The sequence below is a fragment of the Delphinapterus leucas genome, chromosome 15 (assembly GCF_059928025.1).
Source record: "Delphinapterus leucas isolate spDelLeu-1000000601 "Yukka" chromosome 15, BTC_Dleu_Yukka2, whole genome shotgun sequence".
NCBI classification, from domain to species: domain Eukaryota; kingdom Metazoa; phylum Chordata; class Mammalia; order Artiodactyla; family Monodontidae; genus Delphinapterus; species Delphinapterus leucas.
This window is the reverse complement of record NC_143143.1, coordinates 9,111,825-9,136,146: the sequence shown is the minus strand read 5'-3', so window position 1 is coordinate 9,136,146 and position 24,322 is coordinate 9,111,825. Positions and strand designations below refer to the sequence as shown.

The window sequence follows — 24,322 nt, the reverse complement described above, 5'->3', positions numbered from 1 at the left end:
AGCTGGAAAGAGCGGATATCCCTGTGCTGTGGGTCCTTTCCCTGGGCTCTGTTCTTGCTGGTGAGATGCACTGCTTCCCACATAAATAAAAGGCAGGACATGGTCTACGATAGATCACAGTTTTTTTTAATGACATAAGCGAGGAGAACAATCTCACGTTCATACTAAAAATTCCAACTAGACTCACAGGAATTCAGTCTGTATTTGTAATGGAAAGTCCCAGCCTCCCGTCCCTGTCCAGTGCACGTACATGTCCACACCCACACTCACACGCTCACACTCAGGCTGCGCCAGGACGCCCGCTTCAGGGGGCTCCTGGATCAACTGTCATGCCTGTGGAACTGAGGTAAACTAGCTGTAGCTGCGAGTACTAAGCTGAGAGGGGCTACCTTATGTAAGGTATAGGCAGAAGCTTGATTTCTAGACCCACGCCCCACCCCACCCCCTCCGATCCTAGCAGGTGTCTGAGGCTCGGGTCCCTCCTCAGCTCCACACACAACAGTTAAGTACTAACAGAGCTCTCCTTGGGGCTGGGGAGGCACAGTCCCCTGCCACACAACATTCACGCTCATTCACCAAGGGGAGGGGGACTAGTTACATCTACATCACATTATTTATAAAATAAGAATTACATTTTGTGTTTCCGGAAGGAGCTCTAGTCCCTCAGGAAAGCTGCCTGGGACAGCATTTGAGCCTCTTCTTCACACAGGTATAACTTAACTATACAGCTAAATTTCTAGTCAATAGCATTTATACTTAACCACCTCAATGAACCAAGCTTGAAGGAATTTAAAAGGCAATTTAGCTTAAATACAAAAATAAATTTTTATTTTGTTAAAAAATGTTTAAATATTTTTCCTTTTAATTTAGACACACGCATTCATACTTCTCCCAAAGAGGATGGGCATGGCAGCAAGGTTTTTGGGCCTGGGGTATGTGGTTTTGGAACCAAGGAAGAAGGAAGGAAGGGGTGGAGGAAGTAAGATACAATTTTAAAATGTGGTTAATTTAGGTTTTCTAACAGATACTACAAGTGATCTAGCCTACGGTGAAGTTAGGCAGGTGGGAAAGAAACAGCAGAGGGAAGAGGCCTTTGCTTCCCCTCAGACCCATCCTCCTTGGGCTGCCAGCCCTTAAAGTCAAAACACCATTTGAAAATTCAGGACTCGGCACTTGTAGCCATAAGTGGTGCTACTTTCCACATTCAATTAGCGAGGCCCCAGGAACTTGAGAAACAGTTAAGTCCGGCACTACCAACATGCCGCCACTCATACAATTCAGTTCTTCCTCCAAACTCGATTCAAAGAGCAATAGACTTGAGCATCAGACAAAATAACACAGGACAAGGCTTTAGACATACGATCCCGGAGAGGCAGACGAGCCCAATGAGGCCAATGGGGACGGTGGGCGAGGAGGCAGCTGAAAGCAGCGGGGGCGTCCTGCCTGCTCCAGGAGCTTCCCTTTCCTGGGGAAGGTATCACCCCTGGGTCTGCCAGACTAACAGTCTTGAGCCACCAGGCTTTTAGGGGCCAAACTGGCAGAGAGGGTCGGGGATGAAACAGCGGCTCGGACTTGGCAGGAGGAAGTGGAACAGCAGGAGCAGCACCCGCTGGGGTCTCCAAAGGCAAAGCTAGAGTCAGGATCATTTTAAATGGAATCGATCCTGCAAGGAACCAGTAAGGGATGAAGCAGCGAGAAATGGGGAAACAGGGTCCCCTAATGGGACCAGAGGGGGAGAACCACTTTTTATAGCCAAGCCAAGCAAGGTAAAGTTTTAGGGATAATCCATCCCCCAATCCCATCAAGTGCATATCAGAGATGCAAGTGGGTGAGGGCTCTACCTGCTGCCCTCCAGCAAAGATGGCTCTCAGGGAAAAGGCGGGAAGGGAGGCCGCCTGACCAAGCTCATACACTAAACGAGAGTCAGGGAAGGCAGTGGACAATATGTACAGATGTTTCTTTAGTTCTCTCCAGCCTCACCAGTGGAACTGTTCAAGTAAGGTAGTAATAGGCTTCTGCCCCGCCACATCCTGCCTCCCCTTCCTCCCTCGAGAGGCCCGAGGCTTCTGCTTCCTGGAAGAGGGAAACAGCCCCTGGGGCTGCCACCACCTCCCTGGTGGCCGAAGCCAGAGGTCTGGGGCAGGTCTGTGTTATGGAACTGGAAGGGTCAGAGGCTCTTCCTAGCAGGTGCTGAGGTCCAGATTTGGGCAAGGGAGGCGGGGGTGTGGGGGGCCGGGGCAAAGGCTATTTCTTGCGGGTGTGCTGCCTTCGGGCCTGCAGTCGCTGTCGAGCCCCTGGGGTCTTGGATCCCGCACCAATGGAAAAGGAGGGGGCCGCCGATCCTGGAAAGATTCAACAAGATCTCATCAGGGTAGCTGCTACCTGAGAGCAGTCTCTAAAGAACACCGGATGCTGGGAGAAAGCCTCGCCAAGCTCTAGCAATTCTTCCGGGGGAGGGCTTATTAAAAAGGCAAAATCCCAAGACCACAGATAGATAGGCTGGGAGCAAGGCCCAGAAAGGCATTTTTACCTGGCGTCCCAGCAGTCTGGCTCCTTCTCATCTCTGCTGCCCAACTCCAAACCTGGCTTGTGCTGGACTCCCAGACGGGCCTCGGAGAGCCGGAGCTGCCAGCCCACCCCACCCCATCTTCAGAGAGGAGATACGCAGGTCACACTGGCAACAAGGAGACTGGCCGCTTACCGAAAGGTCCAACTCCGACAAAGCCTTGGGCGGGTGTTGAGGATGCCCCAAAGGAGAGGCTGCTGCCTGATGCGCCCACCCCAGGAGCAGGGGTGTTCTGACCAAAGGCGGGTGTGGAGGTGCCTAGGATGAAGAGACAGCAGAGAACTGTAGAGACCAGGCCGGTGAGCAGAGGGCCTCAAAGCAGAGGGTTATAAGCCTAGTGGGGAGGTCTGCTCTCGGCAGGGCCTTCCCCGCAGGGCCCCTTAGCTCCCATTCAGCCCGCTGGAAGGAGGCCTTAACACGCGTTGCCCCAGGTGGGCCTCCCAGCCTGCTAACAGCTGTGCCGCGGTGGAGACAAGCCCCTCAGGTTGCCTTCTGACCACCTACGGCGTAGGGCCTCTGCATTCCCTTGGCCACCAGACACAGCAGCTGATGACCATCAGTGGACCGCCACCTGTAGCCTGACCCAGTTACCTCCCTTCCACCGGGACTAGAAGCGTTATGCCTCTTCTCCTTGTTCACCGGTCTCCTCCCCTCCACCTGGTGGGTCCCCTGGTCTCCCCCCGGGGCCCACTGGGACTCAGCCACCAGAAAACACCCCGCCCTCACTGAGTGCTGCCATCCGCACCAGTCCCGCGGGGAAGGCCGCCTGCTCTCCCAGCTCTTCCTCGTCCCGGGGTGGGGGTGGGGGGCCGGGCTGGGGCGGGCGTCTTTCTGGCTTCCTGGGGCCCGGCCTGGCCCCCGTCTCTCCCTCCACTCCCACCTCCCCTGCAGGCACTGCACTGGCTCCCCGCTCGCCACCGCAGCAACTCTGGCTCCTGCTTTTCCTCAGCCTCAGAGAACCTCTGGGCCACCGCCCCTGCTGCTTTACTTGGTGAGTTGCGACAGGCGGGCCTTGCTGGCTACCACCTATTTTAGGTCTGTATCTCGTAACTGAACGGCGCTGGGGAAAAAGAACGGTGCCGACTGGCCTCACTGTAACTTCACAAGCACGCTTTTCCAGCCTCAGAGCTGCCTGTGATCCCATCCCATCTTCTCCCCAGCTCCAAAGCGACCACTTTCAACAGGCCCTGCGGTGCCCTCACACACACCTCCCCCCAGCCACAGCCCAAGCTCTTCTTGTCAGTCTCAGAGGTTAAATTTGTTACTTTCTCAGAAAGGCATCCCTCCACGGTCATTAATCACATACTTTTATCAAGACATTTATTGCTACCTGACACACTATTTACACATTTAACACCTGTTTCTTCACTACCACAACGTAAAGCTCCCCAAGAGCAGACGCCGCACAGCAGACCAAGTCAACTCCTGACCTTACCTCCAAACACAGGTTTGCTGTCCGGCGTGCTGGCCACGTTGAAGGCAAAGGGTGTGCTCTGGCTGGGCGCGCCCAAGCTGTTCTGACTCAAGCCTCCCCCGAAAGGGGTCGTGCTGCCAGTGGTCCCACTTTGTCCTGCTCCAAAGCCGAATGCTCCAGAGGCAGAGCTGGTGCCTGGGGTGGCCGCACTGATCCCAAAGCCCCCACCGCCGGCTGGGGCTGCCGGTCCCCCAAATGTGAAGGGCGATGGTGTCGTGCTGCCGAACACTGAGCTACTGGTCCCACTGCTGGCGGTCTGGGTTGTAGCTCCAAAGCCAGAGGTGGTGGCTGCACCGAAGGAGAAGGCAGCTGTGGTGCCGCCAAAGGCTGGCTGGGTGCTGGCAGGGGTGCCAAAGGCAGAGGCCGTGGCCTTCAGACCACTGAAGGCCGACTGCGTGGTGCCACCAAAGGCTGGCTGGGCCGGGGCTGGCGCTGGAGCTGCAGTCGGGGCCGGGGCTGCAGAGTTTCCAAAAGTGAAAGAGCTGCCGAAGCTGGGGACAAGGGCCGACTTGGCAGCCCCCTGCTGCTGCCCATCCGCAGCCCCGAAGGCAGGCTGGGGGTTGGCTCCTGGGTAGGACGGGGGAGGTGGCTTGGCGCTCGAGCCGAAGGGAATGTTGAACGCTGGGGCGGTGGCGCTACTGAACGTCAGCGTGGGCTGGCTGCTGCTGACTGGGGCTGAGGCGGTGAGGGTGCTGCCAAAGCCACTAAAGCTGGCTGTGCTGCTGCTGCTGCTGCTGCTGCTGCTGCTGCTGGGGGCGGTCTGGGCGGCACCGGGAAGGGACTGGCCAAAGGTGGCGACTGCTGTTGAAGCGGGCATGGCGGGAGGCTTGCCAAATTGGAATATGGGGCCCACGGCTGGGGTGAAGCTGGCACCGGAAGCAGGGGGAGTCCCAAAGAGGAAGGGCTGGGAGGCGGAAGCGGTGGTGCTAGTCACGCTGCTCGGGGTGCTGGTTGCGGCGCGCACACCGAAGCTGAACGCGGGCTTCGGAGCAGAGTCTGCGGAGGCGCTGGCTGTGGTCATGGACACCACTGCAGAGGTGGCGCCAGCCTGGCCGCTGAAGAGAGGGGCGCTCGTGGTAGTGGCTGGAGTAGCCGTTTGCTTGAGGGAGAAGGGAGTTAACATGGGCACAGATGCAGGTGGCCCCATGTTGCTAAAGATAGGCTTGAAAGTGAGGGGTGGGCTGCTAGTCGTCATGGGGACAGCTGAGCTGGAAGATGCCGTGGCTGTGACCTTGGAAGGGCTAGAGGGCAAGGGGCCCTCATTCTCGCTTTTAGGTGGGACCACAAAAATGGGCTTGAACATGGGAGATGCTGAAGACACAGCAGGGGCCGCAGAGGCAGGAGGGTTAACAGGTGGGGTGCTCAGCATTCCAAACAGAATACTCTGCTTGGGGCTGGGAGACGGGGCGGATGGGGCTTGGGATTTGGCAGATGTCTCAGCCTGAGGGTCCGGAGGTGACTTGACGTCAGTGACTGGTCCTGGGGAAGAAGCAGGGGTCAGCCCCAAGAAAGTGGTGGTGGATTTGGAGTCTTCGGAGGTGCCTGGAAGGGGTGCTGACTCTGAAGAGCCCAGAGGGGCCAGAGGGCTGGGTGTCTTTGGAGGCGAATGGGCCACAGTGGTTGCCACGCCAGCAGATTCTGGGAAGAAGAGTAGAGAAAGTGAATTTGGAATATCTCAAACATGACGCAGTGTCAATGCCTAGCACAGTGCTAGGGATTCAACAGTCAACAATTATGACTAAATCTATACCACAGGCCTTTAAACTGTTCATTCCTGAAAGTCAAAGAAGTGTTCATAATTTCTACCCTTCACAGGTCATAAGAAAAACAGAAGAGGATAAAACTTGGCCCAGTTGGGGGTTAAATGTGTAGAAACTGAGAAAAATCCAATTACCTGAACTCAAGTCCAATTAATTATGTAGATATACCTTATTCATCTAACAAAGATGTACTATATTACATTCACCCACCAGGCACTAAGTACAGAGCATATGACCATGAATGAGATGGTCTCTGCCCATGAGCCCTGGGAGGGGCTGAATGCCTAATATATTCTACACTATGATGAAGTGCAGTAGAGGAGTGTGTATATATGCAGTGCCAAGGCAAGGGGCTGGAACAGCCAGCAGGTCCTTGGAAGCCTATTACCTTGTGCCTGCCGTCTAGCAAGCATGTGACAAGACACCTTAACCATGTGACCGTTTATACTTCAGGGACACCTCATGAGGTGAGCACTGTTCTTATTTTACAGATGAAAACAACAAGGCTCAGAGCAGCTAAGGGACTGGGTTTCAAATCAAGAGCTATTTGACTACCAAAGCTAAGCTGCCTTCCCCAGCTTTAAGTGTCGCAGCCCTTCCCTAAAATGTCCTGATTACAGATTTCTAAAGCTCTTAAGCCTGCACCAGCTCAGGTTTGGGAAGTTAGAATAGGTTCAACCTTTACAGCAATTTCCAGCAACTGATGGGCATGGTGCTTTTACTTCCATCTAAACAAAGGCTGATGTCATTACGTGCTCTAAAGTAAGCTCTCCCACTCACCGGGGAGGGATGGTAGGCCTGGGGAATTCTGCATCTTCTTCAAGCTCTCCAACAGTGGGTTAGTGCTTGGGGCTGGGAGGGAGGCTGGGGATGAAGCAGTCCCAGCAGCAGGCAGGGTAAAAGTGAAAGAAGACTGACTGGCAGGTGGGTTCTCAGTGACAGAGTTTGAGGCAGCATCTAGGGAAGAAAGAAAAGATGACATTGTCCTCCCTTGTTTGGGAATTCTTTCCAGTGGCATATCATGGAGCACGGGGAGTTCAGGGCCTCAGGACAACTCATTTAGAAAGGCTTCCCTTCAGTCTCAATGCTCACTGTTCTCCAGATTCCACTGAGGACCCAAATGGACTTCCTAGATGAGAAAGACCAAAATAAAACCAAAGGAAACAAACCCTCTCTGGGGTGTGAAACTGATCTACATTCCTTACCAGTCTTATCCTCCAAGACCTTGTTAAACCACTGTAAAGAAGCTTTCTTTTCCAAGTCTAAGTCTTCAGCAGTGATTGAATAACCAAGCTGGGGAGGTGGAGGCTACCAAAGAGAAAAAGAAGTTGTCAATCAGGAGAAACTGGAAGAATCCTATATTTAGCCTTCCTAAGACAGAGTTAAGTGGGGGTGGGCAGAGGTAGATGGACAAGACCATACCAAGGTCAGCTGGTCCCCTCGCCTGGAGGGCAGCAACTGAACCTTCCGTTTACGCCGCCCAGAGCTGCCAGGTGTTGATGGGGAATTCCACGAGTTCTGTTTCTTACATGTGGTTTTATCTGCAACTAAAAAAAAAGAAAGACTTGTTTTCTTCCTCCTCTCTGCCAGAAATGGATAGGTTTGTCTATCCTGTTTTTTTAAATTTTGTTTTGTTTTGTTTTTTTTGCGGTACGCGGGCCTCTCACTGTTCTGGCCTCTCCTGTTGCGGAGCACAGGCTCTGGACGTGCAGGCCCAGCAGCCATGGCTCACAGGCCCAGCTGCTCCGTGGCATGTGGGATCCTCCCGGACCGGGGCACGAACCCGTGTCCCCTGCATCGGCAGGCGGACTCTCAACCACTGTGCCAACAGGGAAGCCCTATCCCGTTTTTAACATTGAGTTTTCAATGGGTATCTCTGAAAGATTCGACCTTCCATGATTTTGGGCTCTTGGATGGTGTCTGAAAGATTATATAGTCAAGGGCTTCCCTTGTGGCGCAGTGGTTGGGAGGCCCGCGTACCGCACAAAAAAAAAAAAAAAAAAAAAAAAAGATTATATAGTCAAGAGGATATAAAGGCAGAATTGCTCCAAATGCAGGTATACAACTGCTTGCTGGACAATAATTATCTGGATTGGTCACAGATACCTCAACCTAAGCTTATCTGTAGCCCACCGTTACCACACGTTATACTGTACCTGTCTGTGTCACCTTTCTCCCTTACCTGACTATAAATTTCTGAAGGACAGAAACTCCTGTCTCTGTATCTAACAGGCCGTCCACAAGGCAATGCTCAACACTTCCACCACCAAAAGCCACTCTAGTGCATTCATCAACTTACCCTTTTCTCCCTGGGACTCCTTGTCTGTTACTAATGGAGTTGAAGAACTAGAATGATGAGAAAGCTCCTCTTCTCTGTAGGAGGAAAAGGCAGAATTAAGTTTAAGGAAGACTTGCTGACAAAAAGTACTGGATAACTTCTTGTACCTGCTTACCTAACAACTGGTCTAGAACAACCATGATATAAGACCTCAGTATGCCAGGAGAAAAAATAAAAGAAGTCAAAAGAAAATTCCAACAGAAAAGAATGGAGTCAGTTCATGGAAACCAAGGAGAAACCTTTGTCTTACAACAAGCACAAATCAGTGATCTTCAAAACCTTACTTACAACCCACCAAGTCCCTGAAAGTTCTAGTCACAGATCTGATCCCTAACAGAATGACATTCAACTTGACTGTAGGTACCTAGAAGGTCAGCTGGAGTCAAAAACATGGAAGTCTGCTGCCCGATGACATCGTTCGCTCTGTTCATTCTATTCTGTGTGGCCTCTACTCTTGCACCCCTGTCACTCACGCTACAGTGTGAGGAAGAGAGCCAGAGGCCTCTACAGTTGGTACAAAAGAACTGTAAGAGATGAGAGCGATTCAGGCGGGTCCTTCCCTGTCCTCTAGATGTTAATTTCTTTGATCCTCCAAATCAGAGTTGCAGAAAGCCTAACAGCCAAGTAAACGTCCCTCTTTTCCTGACCGCTCAGTAATCCACGCAGCAAACAATAATGGAGTACCTTATTTTCTTCGCTGGCCGCTCTGGTGTCTGGGAGCGGGATGAGGCTGGGCTAGAGAAGGGAGATGAACCGGGTCCACTCCTCTTCCACAGCTAAAAGGCAAACACAAATAACGTGACTGACCCTAGTTGATAGTTTATCATCTGACCTTCAATATAATGCTGTGGTTCTATTCATCACTGCATATAAAATCTCCTTTTAGGTAACTAAAAAAATATTTCTTTGTGAAGGAAGGCTCCTGAAAAGAAAGTCAATTGCCAGTATTAACTACAGGAGAAAAAGCCTGAAAAACTAACGGAACGCTAACTAATAAATGTAGAAGGAATGAATGTACTTTTGGCGTATATTAAAAAGGGGACTGTCACATTCAGTAATGTTTTAGAGCTATGACGTGCATACACGTTTACTCTATATTGTCTGTGGAAATGATAAAAGTAAATTAAACTGTTCCAATGAAGATAAGCTAATAAACTAATTTAGTTTTGCTCTCATTAAATTTTCAGTTTTACTTTATTAACTTTATTTTTTAAAAATATGCGATCATGGGGCTTCCCTGGTGGCGCAGTGGTTGAGAGTCCGCCTGCCGATGCAGGGGACACGGGTTCGTGCCCCGGTCCGGGAGGATCCCACATGCTGCGGAGCAGCTGGGCCCATGGGCCATGGCCGCTGGGCCTGCGCGTCCAGAGCCTGTGCTCTGCAACGGGAGGGGCCGCGGTGGTGAGAGGACCGCGTACCGCAAAAAAAAAAAAAAAAAAAAAAAAAAATATATATATATATATACACACACACACACATATATACGATCATGACATCTATGACTTTTGCAGCATCAGTGGTATTTATCGTTATAATTATCCATGCATCTGTCTCTTCACCAAGTGGAGTCCCCTGATAGCAAAGGTAGTCTGTTTTCATCTCTGCCTCCTTCGAAGGGGCCTAGCAGCAAAGTACTTGACAAAGAGCAAGCTCTCTGCAAATAGGTTCACTGTCTCTGGCCTATTTACAAAGATACTGAACTATCACCATAAGCAATTTTCCTATTGAGAAGCTTCTAGTGATTTCTTACTCAGTAAAATTGTATCATATAAGCACAAACAGGGAGGCAACAATACTTCACAAAAATTTTTAAAAGGTAAAGAGGGTTTTAAATCAAAGACAGGTGGTAAAGCAGTAGAGTAGTTCCATAAGACTAATGTCAGGAAACCGAGACTCAGAATAAGCTTGAGGAAAAAGCTGAAATCAGTAGTAGTTTTTTACGTTATGCTCAGGTAAATAACGAGAAAGGACAGCCACCTGAAAAAACAACAAGTGCTTAGGCCTCACACCTGTATTTTTAACGAAGTGCCAAAGGTGATTCTAACCTTTAGCCAGGGTGGAAGACAACCTGGTTCAACAATTAGGAGGAAAATGTTCTATCTCTACTTCATAGACTATACACACATACAATCCAGGTGTCATAAAGAACTATTTAAAAAAACCAAATGAGCTCTTAAATAACTTGGGGTAGGGAAAAGACTTTCTATTCCAGAAACAAAGGAAAGAAAACTGACGGACTGTCATAGGACAACTAAGAACCTCTCTAAATAAAAATGTCTCCATGTGGGAAGGAGACTTTACTATATACTCTGTACCATCTGAATTTTCAACCACAGTAATGTTTCCATAAACTAGAAATAAAATGTATGTGGACAGGAAACAAAAACACTCCAAAATGAAATAAAAACATAACTAGAAACAAAATTAAAAGGTAGATATATTCAACTAAAGTGATAAGTTAATATCCTTAACATGTAAAAGTGAAAGTCTTGCAATTCCATATAAACATAATAAACATATCAAATGAAAAGTGGGCAAAGGCTATACCAAGGCAAGTCATAAAAAGAAACAGTCAATCTATGTATCCAGCAGTCAATTTAGTTCTGCACTGTAATTCAATTTTTGTCAAGTTCCTATTTCATAAAGGTACTATCCTTTATACTTTACAAAGAGTACAAGCAAGACCATTCCCATCATCAAGAAATTTACAATCTAGAAAAGAGATAGGATGGTACACAAATTGACTATAATAGACAAGAGATGAATGAAGTCTCTAAAAAGGAGTCCAAGAAGAGAGAGATTATGCAGAGTTCGGTTAGAAGAATAATAAAGGATGAAGGTGACATTTGTGATGGTCCTTCATAATCTGACAAAAACACCTGAAGAAAGACAAACTTTATAGGCTTGCAGTAGGATGGACACATGATTCCGGATGGAGAACAGGACAAGAAAAGGCAACAAAGCAGGAAGGAATTAGGTGCTCTTACAAGATAACAAATATGCTGCTTTGACTTAAATATAGGGTATATGTAAAGGAATAATAAGGGACAGGGTCAGAAATGCAAGCTAGGGTTTTGAGGTTTTGAAGGCCAGGGTTACTATTCCTACTTTGGAAAATGACAAGTCTTATATAAGACTTACGAAGATATCAATGTCACGCACAACAAGATCTAAGGACAGTTCACTTTCTCTAATTGGCACCAGTCTAATATTTGTAATGATTTTATAATATCAAAGTTAGAACTTCTAGTTTGGGTAGCTGTGGGTTGGGTATATACTACTGCTCCTCTGGAAAAATACAATTAAGTCAAATATCTCTACTACCACTTGCACCAAATAGAAGGGCTGTCATCTCTGTTGACTACTGGGGATGTTTACTGCTTCAGTACACATTTCTTTGAAAGAGAAGTTTCAACATAAAGAACTTTCATATTACTCTAATCTCCGCTTCCAAAGACTCCCTTACTTTCCTGATAATTTAAAATAACTCATGCCATGGACCATTTCAAAGACAATTATGATCAAAATTGAAAGTACACTATGCTCTCCGTTCTAGAACTTCTCCTTCTGACAGCATTATATATTCAAATATCACACACAAACAGGGGACTGGTAACTACTTGCAATAAAACATCCAGAAGCTATTAGTGTCAGTGAGTATATTACTTGCCGTAGTGACATCACAGGCTCTACCAGGGGTGAGGGTGCTTTAAAACAAAATCTGACCATGTTTCAGGCTATGGGTTTGTTTGTTTGTTTGTTTTTTAATGCATAAGCACCATTTATTTAGTTTTTATTGATATATAGTTGATTTATAATGTTTCAGGTGTATAGCAAAGTGATTCAGTTATACATACATATGTGTGTGTACACATTCTTTTTCAGATTCTTTTCCATTATGAGTTATTACATATTGACTACGTTGTTTCAGACCAACCCTGCTGTGGAGGACAAACAAAAAATGCTGAAGAAAATATAAAATACATATGTTTGAAGGTGTGGTGGTATGGAGAGCTACCAAGGCAGTGAGACACTGTGGAGGTAAGACAGAGGAGAGGAGCCAGCAGGTGAGGAGCCTCAGGGCGACTGCTCCTTCCAAAAGTAAAAGCTGCAGTTGAGAGGCTGAGAAAAGCTTTCGGCAGCCCTGTAGGGCTGGGAAGACAAAAACCGGAATTCAGGGCTTTGCAAAGTAGAGGGGCCCTAATATACACCTTAGGCTTTTGGTTCGAATCCCAAAGGCTACACAGTAGGGTACAGGGCAAATCAGAAATAAACCAGCCCTCACAAGAACTGACAACCAACTCAGAATCATGTCAATTCCAACTGTACAGGGGTAATCTGTCCCAATCCTAGCTGCCTGCCAGAGGCAAAAGACAGACCTCTTTGGAGGAAGATACTATCATTCAGAGCTTCAAGTCATTGTCCCCCCACCCCTCCAATGTCTGACAGTAAAACAAAAGAACAAAGAAGTATGTAAGAAGATAATATTCAAGGACTTCCCTGGTGGCGCAGTGGTTAAGAATCTGCCTGCCAATGCAGGGTACATGGGTGACAGCCCTGGCCCTGGTCCAGGAAGATACCACATGCCGTGGAGTAACTAAGCCTGTGCGCCACAACTACTGAGCCTGCGCTCTAGAGCCCGCGAGCCACAACTACTGAGCCTGAGTGCTACAACTACTGAAGCCCACGTGCCTAGAGCCCGTGCTCCGCAACAAGAAAAACCAACGCAATGAGAAGCCCGTGTACCAAAACGGAGTAGCCCCCACTCGCAGCAACTAGAGAAAGCCCGCATGCAGCGACAAAGACCCAACACAGCCAAAAATAAATAAAATTTAAAAATTAATTTCTAAAAAACTAAAAAGAAAAAACAATACTAGAATTAAAAAGAAAAAAACTGTTATTATTGTAGACAACATGATGTACATACAAAAATCCTAAAGAATATACAGATGAATATTCAGAATTTAGCAAATTTTCTGAATACAAAAATCAGTTGTATTACTATATATCAGTAACAAATTTCTAATATGCTATTTATAATAGCATCAAAAACATGTACCTAGGAATAAATGTAATAAAAAATATGTAAAACCACTGCACAGGTAAGTTAAAGATGATGTAAATAACTGAAGACTACCCCATGTGCATGGACTGGAAGATTCAATATTGTAAATGTCAACTCTCTCCAAAATAACTGGTAGATTAAAGGCAATCCCAATCAATATCTTAGCAAAGTTTTTGGTATGGAAATTGACAAGATGATAAAATTATATAGAAATGCAAAGGGCCAAGATCCAAGACAATTCTGAAGAGGAATGAGAGAAATGAGAAAGTTGGATGACTTACTCTACTAGATATCAAAACTTAAAGACTGTGTGGCACGGGGCAGAAAAACAGACCAGTGCAACAAAACAGAATCTATCAACAGAAATGGATCTACAGATATACTGACACAAATTATAACAAAGGTGATGCTGCAGAGCAATAGGAAAAGGACGGGCCTTTCAATAAACGTTGCTGAGTCAAATAGATATTTAGATGGAAAAATACTAATTTTGATCCCTACCTTACATCACACATAAAAATCAATTTCAAGGGCTTCCCTGGTGGCGCAGTGGCTGAGAGTCCGCCTGCCGGTGCAGGGGATGCGGGTTCGTGCCCTGGTCCGGGAAGATCCCACATGCCGCGGAGCGGCGGGGCCCGTGAGCCATGGCCGCTGAGCCTGCGCGTCCGGAGCCTGTGCTCCGCAACGGGAGAGGCCACAGCAGTGAGAGGCCCGCGTACCGCAAAAAAAAAACCAAAAAAACCAATTTCAAGAGGATTATAGATCTAAATTTAAAAAGGAAAAATAATAAAGCTTCTAGAAGGTAGCATAAGACAATATCATCATGACCTTAGGCAGGCAAAGACTTCCTCAACAGTACCCAAAATACACTAACCATAAGTGAAAAGGATGAAACGGTGAGCCACAGAGTTGGACACTTACTTGCTGCAACACATATAATTCACAGAGACCTTGTATCTAGAATATATAAAGACCTTACAAAAATCAGTAAGAAAAAGACAGACAATCTAATAGAAAAGAGCCAAGAAACTTGAACAGGCCCTTCATAAAAAAGGACATACAAATGGTCAATGAACAGTTGATATCTCTATTTCATTATTAATCAGAGAAATACAAATTAAGACCACAATGAAATACTACTTCACACTCACTGGAATGGGTAATTAAAAGAGACAGGCAACACCAAGTGTTAGTGAAGATGTATAAACACAGGAACAAAATCTCATACTGCGCTGGTAGGAGAATCAACTGAAACATCACCTTAGAAAGAATTATACAGGGAATAACCCTAGACCACTGGTGGTCCAGTGGTTAGGACTCTGCACTTCCAGTGCAGGAGGCACAGGTTCGATTCCTGGTCGGGAAACTAAGATCCCACAAACTGTGCAGTACAGGGAAAAAAAAAGACTTATACAAAGCAGCACTATTCACAACAGCCAAGACATGGAAACAACCTAAATGTCCATCAACAGATGAATGGATAAAGAAGATGTGGTACATATATACAGTGGAACACTACTCAACCATAAAAAAGAACGAAATAATACCATTTGCAGCAACATGGATGCAATGAGAGATTATCATACTAAGTGAAGTCAGAAAGACAAATACCATATGATACCACTTACATGTGGAATCTAAAATATGACACAAATGAACCTATCCATGAAACAGAAACAGAATCACAAACAGAGAACAGACTGGTGGTTGCCAAGGGGGAGGAGGTTGGGGGAGGGATGGAGTGGGAGGTTGGGGTTAGCAGATGGAAGCTTTTATATACAGGATGAATAAACAACAAGATCCTACTGTATAGCACAGAGAACTATATTCAATATTCTATGATAAACCATAACAAAAAAGAATTTTTTAAAAAAAGGATGTATATTATGTATAATCATCACTTTGCTGTGTAGCAGTAATTAACACAACATTGTAAATCAACTATGCTTAAATTAAAAAAAAAAACTTACATAAGAATGTCCATAGCAGCATTATGCATAACAGCTCCCAACGAGAAACTCAAATGTCCAATGGTAGAATGGATAAATTAATTGTGGTATATTCATATAATGGAACAGTATTCAGCAATGAAAATGAAAGACCTATGACCACATGCAACAACATGAATGAATCTCACAAGTAAAATGTTGAATGAAAGAAGCCAAACACAGAAGAAAGCATATTCTGTTTCCATTTATATAAAATTCAAAAACAGGGAAAACTATATATGATGCTAATATTGAGGAAGGAAAAAGGGAAGAAGTACTGACTGTGAGTGGGTATGAGAGGGGCTTCTGCATGTTGAAAATGATTTATTACTTGACCTGGGTGGTGGTTACATGGAGCTGTACATCTATATTTGTTTTTCTGCACATTATACTCTAATTTTAAAACAGCCGTTAGATAGATTACATGACATGGAATGCTATGCAATATATGATTAAAAAAGATGTAGAAAAACCATATATGCTATGATTCCATTTTGTTAAACAGACCAGAAATCTTGTGTATCATCTGTGTTTACATACATAGTAGGAATGTTAACAATAGGTGCCTATGGGATGGACACTGAGATAGCCAGGACAGGGGAATTTTTACTTAACGGTTATTTATACTTAAAAAAAATTCTGAAACCAGGAAAGGTAATATTGTAGCACATGTTACAAATTCCAACAAGAATTCAGTAAAAAGTTTCCTTCCTATCCAATAGTTATTACAGTTTCTAATATATCCTGTCAACATTATTCTATGCACATCAAAAGATTAAAGAAACCAGCAGCATGAATAGAGGACACTATACACACAGTTCTGCACCATGCTTTTTAAATATAATATTTTGAGCTCATTCACATCAGTGCCTATTAAAGCTGCCTTACTGTTTTTAACAGTTACACAGTATTTCAACTTATGGAAATAATGTAAGTCATTCAACCAGCCCCTTAAAAAGGTATGTTTACATTGTTTCCAAGCTTCTGCAAAAATAATGCTACAATCAACATCCTTGTATATGTCTTTGAGTATATGTGTAGGGTTAATTCCTAAAAGTAAACCTGCTGGACCAAAGGGCATGTGCATCTCTAATGCTAATAACAATGGCCACACCGCCCTCTAGGGAACTGTACCAACTGATGCTCCCACTTGTGAGACCTAAGTTTCCCCACCAGGGATCCAAACCAGGGCCCCCGGCAGTGAAAGCGCCGAGTCCTAACCACTGGACCACCAGGGAATTCCGAGAAGCCTGCTTTTGCAAACATTTATTTTTATGGTTTCTATTTTACATTTAAATCTTTAGTTCATTTGGAATATGTTTCTCTAGTACTGTGTATGAAAAGCTGCTCAAACTCACTCATAAGAGACACAAATTAAATACTATTCCTCACCTATCACACTCATCTTTCATTTATATTACTGTAAGAGCCTTCTGGATTGATTAACTTATCTCAAAATTTTTCTCCCCTTGAAAATCTTCCTCCACACATGCTTTATTTTTTCCTAGCTACAATATATTGGGTACCCACTTATTAACAGGCACTGTAATGGGTGCTTTTCAAACACTACCTTCAGTCTTTACAACAATGATTTAGAAATGAGACAAAGAGAGTTTAGTGATTTACTTGCCCAAGGCCCCAGAGCTACTAGGTGTCAGAGCCAAACTGGAACCCACATCTGTCTGGTAGCAAAGCTTGCTCTGTTCCCTAGGCGATACTACATTCTCTTTCTAAAAAAGAATTACAACCACTTCTTTTTTTTTTTTTTTTTGCGGTACGCGGGCCTCTCACTGCTGTGGCCTCTCCCGTTGCGGAGCACAGGCTCCGGACGCGCAGGCTCAGCGGCCATGGCTCACGGGCCCCGCCGCTCCGCGGCATGTGGGATCTTCCCGAAACAGGGCACGAACCCGCATCCCCTGCATCGGCAGGCGGACGCTCAACCACTGCGCCACCAGGGAAGCCCCAACCACTTCATATTTTTAAAACTTTCATTAAATTCTCAATGCCTATAGGATAAATTTCTTTTATGATCCAATGCAATCTGGAGTCAATCTACCTTTTGATTAAATTAATATCATTTACTGAATTATTCGTCCTTTGCCCATTTGTCTTGTATCAGGTTTCCACATATGAATGCTTTACTTTTTGGGCTTTCTATTCTGTTCCACTGGTCTATAGTTATCACTCAAGGGTTTGTATCTTCTGTTAGTGGTAATCCCAATATCTGACAGATAGAAGATATCTACAGATAACCAGGTAGTAACTACCAGGTAGTAAACACTGGCTGATCGATTAATTAATGCTAGGAACCCATTTCTCCCACAGCGCAAGACAAATGTACCTGAGAGAGACCTCGAGTAGAACTGTAAGAACTGGCAATGGCATTGCGGCTGGAGCTAGGGATGCCACCTGTGTATGTGCTTGTCAAGGAGCTCATAGAAGAGGTGCGCGATCTCTTATTCGAGTGATCATCTGAGCTCTGGGAATTGAGACCTCTCTTCAGAGACCCAGGCCTAATAAAAAGGGGAAAAGATAGTTAGATGTATTATTAAAGACATTCTTTTAAGGCTTTGTCCATGGACACAAAATCTTCCTTAAAAAAAAAAAACTTAATAAAAGAGCATAATGCTCTTAATTTTATTATTAACAGTTTGGCTAAATATATCTGACAGTCAAGAAGAGAAAGCCAAATATTTTAAAAATCAAATATATGAGTCCACTGATATAATATTCTAGAAAATGCACACTAATCTACAGTGACAGGAAACAGATCAGCAGATACCTGGAGATGTGGACAGGATGGAGGGAGGCATTACTAAGGGGCGTGGGGAAACTTTTGGAGGTGATGTTTACATTCATTATCTTGACTGCAGTGATGCTTTCCAAGGTGTATGCAAGTCAAAACTTATCAGCTTGTACACTTTGAACAGGCAGTTTATTATTCGCCAATTATACCTCAATAAAACTGTTTTTGTAAAAAATCAGAGTTAAGAGAAACCAACCACTTTTTCTCAGCTTCCAAATGAAACAGAAATTCCCTGTACATCTTTCCTGTAGAATAAGTCATCCAACCCCTGTTATGATACTCAACCACGGACCAGTTTATTCTTATACTGGATGAAAATGTATTTCCTCTAACTTTGACCCATGGATACTATTTGGAGCCAAACTGAGCAAACTGGTTTTCTTTTTTCATGTGACAGTCCTTCCATAGTTTGGAGACCATTATCCAAATTTCCTTATTCTCCTTGAGATTTTTCTCCTCTGGGCTAGTATTCATACCCCTTCAAAACTGCCTTACCCACCACCAGCCCATAAAATCTTAGCTGCTCCACTCAGAATGCATTTCAGTTCGTGTACATGCTTACAGTGTAGTACACCAAACCAAACCCACTCCACAGACAATCTGAGAAGAGCTAAGACGAGCAAGACTACCACTCGCCGGCCTCATTCTAGTCTTTGTTCTTCTATCAGCACAGACTAGGAGCACATTAGCTTTTTTGGCAGCCATAGCATACTGCTGACTCAAATTAAGCATATACGTTACCACAAGGCTTTTCACACATATTGCTGGGCCACTTTTCCTCCCAGCCAATTCCTCCTCAAATGTATTTAAACTCAAATGTAGAGATTTAATATTTATCTTAAATTTCATATTGTTACATTTTATCCACTGCACAAACCTTGTGATCTTTCTGTTTATATACTTGGTCATTAAACGTATTTATAAACCCTCTTAGCCTTAGTGTGTTTTTTCCACATCAATGAAAAATATTAAAAGGAATTAGAAGATAGTTATTGTGGCAAGTTACTCAAAATGTTCCTCTCTGACTTCAAAGATCTGAACCTGAACTAATAAAACAATGCAAAAAAGCAAAGGAAGTCTACAGGACAGTAACTCTGATGATTCCCTTTTTCCAAACAGTCTATATCTCACCCATGGATGCTCACTTACTTAGGCACAAAAGAAGCAGGGACTCCGTTGGCCACCAGGGGCTCAAATGCTGAATGTCCGCTCCCACTGCTATCATGGCGCCTAGACAAATCAAAAAACTCTCAATTAAATGAAGTTACTTTTCTTTCCCCTTAAATCATATTCCCATATTCTTGGGACCCTATACTATTCCTATGGAGCATAGGTTCCATGCTAGACAAGAAGAGGAATGCTTCAACTCCAAAGATTCCAAAAGGTAAATTTATGCTAACAGTGTCCAGGCAGTAAGAAAAGTATGAAAATACTTCAAGACCTTTTGAACTCTTCAGGTATATCAATTATTTGCTAACTTCTCACCAAAGTATCAGAATCACAAATTTAACATCCTACCATCCCCAAACTGAAAACAAAAATAACCCTTTAGGGATTAACCCACACATCCTATAGTGCTCTAGAGGTTAATATGGCAAGTCTATTAAGGAAAAACTTTACATATCACATACAAGAAGGGCCTATGCATGGTGCACAGAATCATTGCTTATTCCCATCATGGGAAAGATAGTACAGAATCCTCAGTTATAGGCTCATTGGGGTCAAGCAAAATTACCACCCTGCAGAACATGAGAAACCTATCTGCACCTTAAAAATAGTTATTCCTTCTCCCACCTCCACACCTCCCCACCCCCTGCCACTCCTACTTAGTTGACATTAGCTCAAATTGCTCACTTGTCAATCCTATCTCTAGTCATGATGACGTGATCTTCCCGTTACATACATACACTTGCACTGATTAACATTTCCCTACTCAATTTTGTCACCTACAGTATCAAAGCTGACCAATTTTGAACCTATAGGATATGAACAATCTTCTCTAGGTAATGGGGCCAGTGATTTTACATGTGGGGTCCACTGTCTCCTCAGAGAGCACTTCTTTGCCCACCTTATATAAAGAAGCCCCCTTCTCATTACCCTCTGTTATATCACTCTGTTTTTTATCTCTATACACTTATAATTGATAATTATCTTGCTTATTTTATTATCCTTATTTTTTGGTCTCTTTTCCTCAAACAAGTCCCATGAGGACTCCGTCTTGTTCAAAGCTCTCTCCACTCTACCTAGAATAGGCTCTGGCACATAGTGGGTACTCAACTTATTGAATGAGAAAAATGACTGGACTCCTTAACTTACTCCTTTGCAGCCTGTTAAAGCCTTAACACCCATTTTCATTAAGTTACTGAAAACAACATAATGAAACTGGTTTTACTCTCATTACTGGTAAGTCTACCACACCCTAGTCCTCACTCTTCTTTGCCAAGCACTGCCCTCAGCACAATCACAATACTGCAGCTGGTGGTTACCCAAATAATTAAACAGCACGAGATTGTGAGGCGAAGACTTTAAGCATGCTCTCTCGAAAATAAAAGTTAACACGTTTGTATCAAAAGTATGAGGCTAACATGGATAACAGTTATTGGCATATCTCTAGTACTTATGGAAAAGGTAAATTACAAAATTTATCTAACATGTGTCTTAGGAAATGAACAGCATTAAAGCCCTTGTTACCAAGCTCTTCCATGAAAGCCAAAGAACAGGACCTACTAAGGGTCACAAACTGGAGCTGGCCTCTATATCTTCTGGAGAGTGATCTATATTTCAACAAATCCCGGGAGCCCACCTGAGAGGCCTGTTATTACTCTGTTGGGACTGTTACCTTCTTTTATTTTCCTGGCCATCAGCAAATATTTGGTCCTCCTCCTCCACTGTCCTTTTCTTCCTCTCTTTGAGGGCATTCAGTACTGTCTCCTTTGCACATGGGTCTGGGGCACTAGTTGATGGTGAGGACAGTGTTGAGTTGATAATTTGCTCTCGTCTACAGTGAAAGATAAGATTCCAGCATCAAGATATTTTAATTACCATGCCATATAGCACAGACTTCAGTCACTGGACATCAGAAGCTAACCAACAAGCAAAAGTATAATTTATACACTCACAGAAATTGCCCTTTGCAATTAAAGCTACAATCCAAGGCAAACAAAACAAAAAGATGGTTCAATTACTAAAATTTGGGATTTCTCATTCAAATAAGCAGCTACTTCTTTTTCTGCTTTGTCACAGGAATAACCAAAGAATAAAGTGGACAAATAGGAGTCTATTCTTCCAACGACAATACTCACATCGGAGAACGAGTCAATTTGCTATCTGGAGGAGCAATCCTCACTGTCACTGGGCTGCACACCATTTTGGAATTACGAGCAGATAGCACAGTCTTCTTGTGGTAACCATTCCAGCATACTGTGGGAAGTACCCCCAGCAAGGAATATTGGGTCTGTTGAATTGGATATCTTCTTCGAGGTGTTATTACAAAACGGTGTGATAAAGTCCCACAATCCCTGTGAAGAATGGGAGATACCAAAGAAGCTTAAAGGAATGTCAGAAATTTTAAATGACTAAAGAACCACGTGGGTTCAGATATTTTCCAGAGAGTTTAAACCTCTTTCTAAGCAACAAAGAACACATGGTATTTTTATGGCAACTTTGCCCCATTTTGTCTAAGGGCAGAAAGTGACAGCTGCTTACCAGCTGTCCCTACAATGGACTTCAACAATTTGAGAGGGAAATTGAAAACCTTGCCCACACAAGTAAACTACGATGGAAGAAAAGTGTGTGCTAGGATGTGTAGGGAGAAACTTTTCAAGAATGCTTCACTCTTTTATGCTAATCCATCAGTAACATACACTCAAAGTTAAACATTTTTAACACCTAAACATTCATCTTCTCAAATAAATGTACTTTTCAAGAATCTAATATTTTCACCAAATTTTTGTATTCTCTTGTATCACTCAGCTATTGGGACTAAATGAAACTGTCTCTTTGATTTGATCATCTTTATCTACCAAGTTTTATCAATCAAAGAGGTGTTTCCTGGGAACACCTCTTTGAGCTCGGCTAACCATAGAATTTCTCTTAGTGGTCCAAAGAAAAAAAATCTAACAAAACATACTCTATGACTACAATCGAAAGATAAAGACATTTTCACTAGAAGTAGGAATACTTAATGGTTTATCAAGTATTCTGCTAAATCTATACTGTATGAAAATTCAGACAGGTTTAAGAACTAAAAGGAAGGAAACAGCTGTGGCATCACATCTCATTCCAAAGGGTAAAGAGGGGCAGGAGACGACTGACACGCATCAAGGTGTTTAAGATGGCAAAACGACACAGAATCCACTTTGGACTTAATGAAAAAGAAAATCGGATTTGAAAGTCAAGTCCCTAATTCAAAGCCCGTCGACAGAGAGAAGAGTATGGGAAAGATCAGGGTTATCTTACCGGTGGGAAGGCCTCCTAGAGGATCGGAGGAGAGGAGTGGGGAGGAAGGGGTGAACTTGAACGCCACGGGGATGCGCCGACTGAGCGGGCGGCGCGGTGCGGGCGGGTGGGCGTCGGCCCGGCCTCTCCCGCAGGTCCCTGCTCTCCGGGGCGGGGGCAGGCTGCGGGGGGCCTGGCTTGCCCAGGTAACTGCCCAAGAGGAGCAGTTCAGCGGGGTCGGGTCCTTCTAGCAGGCTCCGCGGCTCTAGAAGATTTCCGTTTACTGCCGACTTGGCCGGAGGCGAGGCGAGCAGTGTTCGCTGACGCCTGGCGTTCCGAACCGGCGAGAAGGCGCGCGAACCCCGGGGCTCGCGGCTCAGTCCCCACCAGGCCGCGGTAGCCCCCACAGCCAGCCAGGCCAGCGCAGCCGCCGCCGGCACCAGGTACAGCACGAGGCCGAGCAGCGACAGGACGAGAAGCGCCGCCCCGGCCGGCCCGCCGCAGCCCCAGCCCCGGCCCCGGCCGTCCCTGACACTCGCTAACGGCCGCCGTCGGTCGCCTCCTCCAGCCGCCGAAGCCGCCGGAGACATCGCGGCTCCGCGCCGCGGAGAAGACTTAAATATCCCAGCGTGCACCGCGCCGCGCGTCGCGTCACCGCGCGCCGACTGCGTCACTGCGCACGCGACTCGGACGAGCGACAGCGAAGGGAAACGCTACTGCCTGGCGACGCGCTAGACCCGACCCATTTCAGAAAATGCCGCCTCGCTAAACGCCGAGTTGTGATTCTTGTCCCTCGTGTACACCCGCACAGCACCCATCCAGAGGTGAGCCTCTTGGAAGAATCTTGTTAGAAATAAAAGCTCCGGAAAGCGACTACTCACGTGATGCTTATTTTCTAGGGGCCTAAACACCCTAGAAGAGATTATCAGGCACTTTCACAATTGCTACCTGAGGCTGCTAGTTTTTTCAGTTACTCAGTTTTCTACCAAAGTATAAACTGCTAAAGGGAGTTGACTTCAACAGCAATAGTAAAAATCAAGACCAACCCAAACTATCCACCCTCATTAAATGTGGATCTGGTACTAATAAATTCCCGATCAAACTGCCTAATAGTCTAATAAACTGCAGATCAGACCTGAAGCTGCAATAGAAGTTTGCGTTTCTGCAGTACACATTGATAAAGAGGGGCAATTATCTACCAAATTTCACATTATGCTCCAGAATCGGGTAGATTTTTAGCATTTGTGATCAATTTACCTTTGTTAACTTTGGTGGCCTGAGAAAGTAGATTAGTGTTTGTCTAGGGCCGGGGAGTGTGCTGGGCGTCAGGGGATGGAGAATGACTACTGAAGGGTAGAGTTTACTTTTGGCGGGGACAAAAATGTTTAAAAATTAGATTATGGTGATTGTTGCACAACCCTGTGAAATTGTATGGTATTTGAATTATATCTTAATAAAACTGTTTAAAAAAAACTTGGTGGTCTGCTAATTCAGGCTTTGGCCTAGCTCAGCTTCCTTGGCCATTCATTCATTGATTTACTCATTCTATTACTGATACACATTAAAGAGAGTAATGGGGGAAAACACAGGGTCTCTGATCTCTAGAAGCCCTGAGTTTAGTAGGGAAGAAAAATGTGTAAATAGAAAGTTAACAGTTCATCGTGGTAAGTGTGATAACAGAGGCACAAAAAGGGAAGGAATGATAAAGGGGAAGATGGGCTGGGAGGTGCTACTTGAGCTAAGAGAACTGGCTTAAAGCAGGTTCAAGGCAGATGAAGAAGGATTTTGCAGAAGCACAGAGATGGAAAGGAGTATGACACAAGAGTTTGCAAACAGTTTGATATGGCTGGAGATTACGATGTTTGGTGGAATAGGGAGGTTGGAAAGA

The 24,322-nt window shown here is 45.0% G+C and overlaps 1 protein-coding gene across 2 annotated transcripts; it reads right to left on the bottom strand.

Annotated features, from left to right (window-relative positions):
- Positions 1-105: 105 nt before the first annotated feature.
- Positions 106-23,039, bottom strand: POM121C (POM121 transmembrane nucleoporin C). 2 transcript variants are annotated; one of them, XM_022588057.3, is made up of 13 exons: positions 22,456-23,039; positions 21,300-21,515; positions 20,837-20,995; positions 19,147-19,227; positions 17,533-17,704; positions 8,823-8,914; positions 8,100-8,173; positions 7,223-7,347; positions 7,006-7,108; positions 6,581-6,757; positions 4,002-5,678; positions 2,702-2,824; positions 106-2,342 (listed from the first exon to the last, which is right to left on the bottom strand). In XM_022588057.3, the coding sequence occupies exons 1-13, from the start codon at positions 23,022-23,024 to the stop codon at positions 2,245-2,247; spliced, it is 3,666 nt and encodes a 1,221-aa protein (XP_022443765.2). In that variant the 5' UTR covers positions 23,025-23,039; the 3' UTR covers positions 106-2,244. The 2 variants fall into 2 exon arrangements, 1 of the variants encoding a protein (XP_022443765.2); XR_016387760.1 differs by having other exon boundaries at positions 2,245-2,342; positions 2,531-2,824.
- Positions 23,040-24,322: the final 1,283 nt, after the last annotated feature.

Bases quoted from the DNA above. Each gene is read 5' to 3' on its own strand.
- POM121C (XM_022588057.3), bottom strand. From the start codon at position 23,024: ATGTCTCCGGCGGCTTCGGCGGCTGGAGGAGGCGACCGACGGCGGCCG. The intron at 19,228-20,836 runs GTAACAGTCCCA...TGATTTGTCTAG, and splicing joins GGCCAGGAAAATAAAAGAAG to GCGCCATGATAGCAGTGGGA. The intron at 2,343-2,701 runs GTAAGCGGCCAG...GAATCTTTCCAG, and splicing joins TGTCGGAGTTGGACCTTTCG to GATCGGCGGCCCCCTCCTTT.